The 6,755-nt window shown below is 38.0% G+C and overlaps 1 protein-coding gene and 1 pseudogene across 2 annotated transcripts; both read right to left on the bottom strand.

Annotated features, from left to right (window-relative positions):
• Positions 1-291: 291 nt before the first annotated feature.
• LOC148421786 (uncharacterized) lies at positions 292-2,588 on the bottom strand (annotated as a pseudogene). The gene is made up of 2 exons (XR_015865919.1): positions 2,504-2,588; positions 292-2,272 (listed from the first exon to the last, which is right to left on the bottom strand). The product of XR_015865919.1 is annotated as an uncharacterized LOC148421786 (transcript).
• Positions 2,589-4,154: 1,566 nt separating this feature from the next.
• Positions 4,155-4,904, bottom strand: LOC148421785 (uncharacterized). Its single transcript, XM_088416523.1, has one exon. The coding sequence runs from the start codon at positions 4,902-4,904 to the stop codon at positions 4,155-4,157; it is 750 nt and encodes a 249-aa protein (XP_088272649.1).
• Positions 4,905-6,755: the final 1,851 nt, after the last annotated feature.

Raw genomic sequence — 6,755 nt, 5'->3', positions numbered from 1 at the left:
TGTATAGGCACCTAAGCGAGGCAATCACGGCATCTCTTTAAGTCAAGGATATTTCATTTTGCCCTGTTGGGTAACAGTTCATCAGCAATTGGTGACAGTTGGTTGTTCAGATCAAATGTTTTTGTAAAAAAGTCACAAAATGTTTTCCTATTCTCAGATGGGGGATAATCATTAGTTGGAGCCCGAATCATGTGATGTATTTGAGAGTAAACACACTTTGTAGCCAAGCACTGTAACATCAAAGTAGAGCAGGACATTTATTTCTTATTCTTTATTAAATGAAATGAACATTTGGAGTCTGCAATAATGAATAAATGTAAATGTTGTCTTATCTGTCAATAAAAAAAGAATTGACATCAATATGTACACTAGAGTACTTATATGTCACTTTGTGGCAAAATGAACTCACATTCAACAGAAGTTCCAGCAGTAAATTAAAGCATTATAATGAAAATAATACAATGATTCTGAAGGCCATCTCACAAAGATAAAAATTAGCTTAGACATTTTATAAACAGGAACGTTCCTTCATTGGTATCTCAACATTGAGTTTCAGAATGTTAATGAATGAGCCAACCAACTGTAATGACCAACTGTAATGACTTATAACGATAATAATTAACAAATTGCCAGTGATGGACAACTAGGAAATTACCCTAATATGCTTTTTTGGAACAAGTGAAAATTAATACTGTCATTTTTGAAGTATAATTCAAACTATAAAATCAACATAAAGTGTACACTTAATGTATCAACAAAATCAACATAATGTTCTATTTCGCCTAGGGAAAAATACTATTACAGGCTGATATGAATTAAAGACTGTGTACCACTATGTTCAGTGCATCAAATGCTTAAATGGCAACAAAAACAGACACATAAAAATCAATAAAATAGAATCAACCATACAATAAAGCCTGTTGTTGTTTGACCTGATGAAGCTTGCTCTCAAGTTCAAATAATGATGATGATGATGAGACAAAAAGACAGATGCGAGGCATGGAGATGTGAGAAAAGAGACAAGAAGGATGGCGGGGGGAGGCGAGAAAAACACTGAGGGAGGAGAGAGGCAGCAAAAGTGAAGAGAGCAGCGGAGAGGACAGAAAAACATGAAAGGAGCAGAGACAGAATGCAAGGAAAGAGCATAAAGGGAAGAGAGATGGAGATGGCTACTATTTGGCCTGATCAAATCAAGCTTGCTGTCAAGTTTAAATTATGTCCATCTCCAGGTAATTGCTGGACAGAATGTTATCAAACTCTGTACGAAACTCTGGGTAGGAACTATATGTACATGGCAGATTGAGTGTAGCGAAACAGGTATGCGCAACAGGCTCTCTGTTGAGTTCAGTTTCAGCATTAAAGCTAACCATAATTTTCTCAACACATATAACTGAAGAACCTGCGCAGAAGCGCAGGAACTTCTCTGCTTTTGATTGATCAGCATTTTTGACGTAACGTTGGAGATGGTTTAGAGTTGGTTGTTCTCTTTAAGAGAGCACCATCCTTGTTGCTTCAAGCATCTGCATCACTCTTTTGCCTGTGGGCTTCTTTAGCTCATACAGATACGACACACTTTTCTTATCTGGTAGTTTCAACTTAACAAGTGACATTGGACTAGAAAAACAATCAATTACAAACTTTGGCTCTTGGAGAATTGCCTTATGTGCCATTATTTCAATGGCAGACCTCATGCCGTTCTCTAGTTCTCTTTCGTGTGAAAAGGTCAAGCAAATCCTCTTGATCCCCTTCTTCTTTTCTTCCCAGAAGAGCATTCTCAACATCTGACCTCTCGATGGGCGGTAAGAAATTTAGAAATGATGACGTCAAGATGTCTGTATCAACAGACTCAATTCCGGTGATGCACGCTAAAATGAACGCAGTCGACAGCATTGCTGGCATGACACCATGGTCCAAGAACCCTTTCACCGAAATACGTCCCACAGCTTGCCATTCAGTCTCAGAAAAATCTGGCCTAAGCCTCGGAACTCTCTCCGTTTCCCCTTCACACTGTTCCAGAAATTGTTGCCAGAAGGCTGTGTACACCTCTCTGGACACGCCGGCATAATCAACAGCCTTGTCATTGATGGAAGTCCACCTTTAAACTCATATTCATAATTCCACTGTCCATAAATACAGCCACATACAGATCACCAACAACCATTACCCTGCATATTGAAGCACATCTTGTCTCTAGAACTCCTGGGTTGCTGGCTCTTGTTGTTGACGACAACTGGCTTCTTGAATCAGAGGGCAAATTCAGTCCACTGTCCAGCTAGAAGAACACACAGGTAAAAATAGGAAGGTCAATGAATAAAGCAGAGGCCAAAGTATCCTAGCTTTTGACATGTTTGCACCAAGATTAAAATAATTTGGGGTCCTGTGTATCTTATGTAGCAAAGACACAACTCAAATATATTTTTGTTTTCAAACTACAGCCCTCCTCAAACTGCCTTCTTTTGAAAACCCTGAAAACATCAGAGTTGCGTGAAGTGGTGTGTTTTACCTGGGCTGTTTGCACTGTCTCATCATATATGGATTGCTGCTCATCCTGTGTAAGCAAGCCTTCACCTGAGAGCAGTAGGAGCTGCATAGGTGCTCCACTCATCTCAGCGCTCTGAGGAATACAATCAGCGACACATTAATCATAAAATATAAGAAAATCATTGCAGACTATTATTTATAAAAATCTTTCTAAATTAGTTTTATCCATCAGCATAACTCTGAGTCAAAATTAAGAACATTCCAGAGTTTTAATCATTATCATAATATTGGCTGCCACGATTAATTAAGCTGATCCACGGTGACGTTAACATTAAAAAAGTCAAGCACTTTCTTTTTAAATTACAAATCAAATCAAGTACTACCACCAGGGGCAATGTTTCCCACATGTTTCCATGACAAAAGCCTCTTATTTTCTCATCCGAATATATTATTTACCAGTGTGCATTGAGTTACTCACCTGATTCTTAAGTGCTAGCTGTCAATTGAGAGCCATTTTGAAAAATCCAATTGACAAAAAAATTGAATAAATTCAGTTTGAAATGACCGAAACTGACATTTTGCTAATTGATTAAAATTTGCTTTTAATTTGCTTTTAATCAAAATTTGATTAAAATATTGTGCTTGGTTCTAAGTAGGCTTTAATTTTTTTTCATTGGGTTACACTCAGCAAGTAAGTTGGCTGTGTTGCCCTATGTGCTAATTTTTGCCATTCATTATTATTTACTTATTTTATTTTAATATTATTATTTGTAAGTATCAAGGCTTGAAACCTTGATTATGTACTGTTTGTCTAAAAAAAAGGGCAAAAAATAGACATGTTTGACCAACCATAATGAATCATCATGATGATATACTGACCAAAATAATCGTGATTATTAATTTTGGAAATAATAATGCAGCCCTACAGTACAGTATGATAAAAACAGTGTTACAATCCCAGGAATTAGCTGAAAAGGATTTTCACTTTCACTTAAGAAAACCATTGGTATTTGTTTTTAATACAAGTTGTACATGACACACCACTAAAATGAAAATTCAAGAATGTTTGCACAGAAATTCTAGATAAAACATTACCTGTGTAACATCTGTATTCTCCTCAACATCCAAGTTTATAGTCACCAGGTCATCGTCTGAATTCCATACATGTGTATCTGCCTCATCAAACAAGGGGTCAAGTAAACTAACCTCAGTAGTGTATTTTATGTCTGTTGGGATTGATTCAAAGGGATGTGATGGACCTGGACTTTATGCTGTCTTGGATGTTGCCCTTCTCTTTTTTTTAGCATCTGAAAAAAACAAAAAAACCAAAGACGAAACCTTTAAATGTTTCGTGATGTAATGTCAGAACACATGCTCCACATTTAATATTAAATGCTATTTAAAATTACACATCAAAACACAACTCTATTAAGGGGTTGAAGATATATGTAGATAGAAAATTATAATACATTTATTGACTGGAGAGTAATCTTTGAGCAAAATTATTTACATTATTTACAAACGAAAAAACAGACGAAACCTTTAAATGTTGTCAGCTGTAACGTCAGAACACATGCTCCACATTTAATATTAAATGCGATATAAAATTACACATCAAAACACAACTCTATTAAGGGGTTGAAGATATATGTAGATAGAAAATTATAATACATTTATTGACTGGAGAGTAATCTTTGAGCAAAATTATTTACATCTGGCCTTGTTCCATAAACACATGTGGTTCCGACACTGTCAGATGAATGTGAATAATCCTGCAGATGTGCAATGGGATCATCTGAGAGAGATCCATCTTCAAGCAGGTCATTTTCTTCATCTTCCATCATTTTAGTTTCTTCAGATGAAGAGTGATCTGTTGAAGCTCCCCCTTTTGTGCAAAGGTAAAATCTGAGTAGCTTCAGTTTAGTTTGTTCATACATTTTGCCATTTGTGCTATCCAAGGGAATAGTATTCATTTTAAAATCACAGATGTCAAATGTGAAGTCTTCAGATGGCCCTTTTGTTGAATGTCCATCAGGAAAAAATAGTTCCTTTCCTAATTCCATGATCTGAGAAACAGTTGTTGTTTTTGTCAAAGCAGCGTGTCTTGTGCCTCCACCATTGTTGGTTCGTACTTGAGAGTATCTATTACCGCCAAAATGAAGCCATCCAATTTCAACCTTCCTAGAAGTCTTCTCTCCTGACCTTTTTTGTTCTCTGGCCATGGCACTTTGGAGATTATCTAGGGGACCAGTCACTGCTCTTTTTGTTTTTGACTTCATTTTGCGTGCCCCTATTTTATCTCTTAATCTATGAAGAAGAGTATCTTTATTAGTGTTGTGGTACTGTGTTTGTTCACAGAAAGACAGAGCAGCTATTCTGTCACCATATGACGTTAAGTATTTTGCCATTTGCTCATCAGTCATGATGCGCAATACTGCCTTGTCAACCTGCAAAAATGAGAGCAAGAGAGAGAGAGGGAGAGACAAAGAGAGAGTGAGAGACAAAGAGAGAGAGCGAGAGAGAGAGAGAAAGAGAGAGAGAGAGAGAGAGAGAGAGAGAAAATAATGTCAATAGTGTTTCAGTGGTACTGGACATAACTGGTCTACATTAGATAGATTCCTCTTTAAGAGTTTTAAAAGACACCTGAATAATACAATCTTGACTGGTGACCTGATGCATATCCACTGTCATTTTTTGAATAATTTCATTATTCACAAGTGTGCTGTTAATGTATCATTTATCTGGCAGATGAGGATTCCATGGTTCACCATCAACACATCATCGTCAAAATACACTCTGCGTCCAGTTCGTCTCAACCTGAACAAAGCCGAAGGCTGACCTCCACGGGTATGCTGGCTGATCTGTATAACTAAAACTCAACCAATAACCAAACATTTTGGGGCAGGTATACAGTAACCAATTAATTAACATAAGCAACACCCACTTACTTATATTAAATGTAATAAATTTAGAATACATGAATCCTTACAATTATTTATTTAAAATAAAAATTGAATTTGATTGTTCTAATTAGTTTGTAACTGGACATCATGCAATGCTGACTAGAAAAAGCCCAGCTCTTTAAGCCACCCGTAAACTACAACAAATGTGTAGGCTACATTAATTTCTCTAGCGTTTTACGTCACTGGAACGGAACGGTAATCAGCTGATCACGATGATAGTTTACTGAGACGAATATTTGACCAACTTCTCGTCACCAAACAAGTTACGGGTATGAACAACCATGAAGTTACCATGGCAATCGTTTTTGTTCTTTATTCAAGTTTCGTCACATCACGTCATCACTGTTATTAGGCTGTTGCGGAGAGAGAGAGTGGTTGATCACGCGAGAGAGAAGGAGAATGTGAAAAGAAGACGACGCATGCGCATGAGGAGTTCTGTGTCTGAAATAAAACCGCGTTGACGTATAAAAACATCTGTGTAAGTGCTGTGCAGCTCTCTGTTGTATTTACTAAAATAAAAGTGACGGTTGAGACCGCCGCTGCCTCCCCGTTGCCGTCTGTACCGTTCGAGCCGTCCTGCGAGGGCTATTTACCCGGCCGGGCAACTCCGGCCCTGGAAATGAGGTTTCCCCCGTATCTGGTATCTACTACCACCAGATGAACGGGAACGGATAACAAGGCTATCAAGTGCGCCTGTCCAATATTAAAATGACTATTAGTATTAAAATACTAATATTAGCTTACGATAGCATGGCATTAGCTTAAAGGACGTTAAAGTCACCGAATGAAATTTATCCTCACCTTGTATTTCTTCATTCTTCTAATGTCCTCCTTTGGGACCTCTCGAGACACGAGGCACCAAGAACCGCTCCAAATCGTCCTCCATTGTTGTCAGGGCCGTTGTCGGTTGTATTGTAATTTTACTTCCGGTTCGCTGGCCTCGGAAAATAAGTATTGCGGGATATACTTATTGCGATATCTCGCAATATTTATTGCGGGATTCCGCAAAAGTATTGCGAGATCTCGCAATATTTTTTTTTCCTCCATGTCCCTTTAGGGGCTCCGTAAAATGTCTCCGTTTTGCCCTATTTGCTAAATGTGGATGGGCTTTTTTCTGATCAAAAATCAAATGTTTCAAACCCTCTGGCCAAAGTGGAGATTTGCCCAACTCCGGTTTCGTGGTTTCTTGTGACCAGCTTTAACGGAGGTTTGCGTCATCACGCTGTTCTTTTTCCCGCCGAAGACACGGATACCGATTTCGTCACAGGCAGAAGTTCTTTCTGATTGAACAGAATTTGCGACATTACCTGC

Source organism: Hippichthys cyanospilos, chromosome 6 (assembly GCF_059441005.1).
Source record: "Hippichthys cyanospilos isolate Australia breed blue-spotted pipefish chromosome 6, RoL_Hcya_1.0, whole genome shotgun sequence".
NCBI classification, from domain to species: domain Eukaryota; kingdom Metazoa; phylum Chordata; class Actinopteri; order Syngnathiformes; family Syngnathidae; genus Hippichthys; species Hippichthys cyanospilos.
The sequence above is the reverse complement of the archived record's forward strand: the minus strand, read 5'-3'. Positions and strand labels throughout refer to the sequence as shown.

Bases quoted from the DNA above. Each gene is read 5' to 3' on its own strand.
- LOC148421785 (XM_088416523.1), bottom strand. From the start codon at position 4,904: ATGACTGATGAGCAAATGGCAAAATACTTAACGTCATATGGTGACAGA.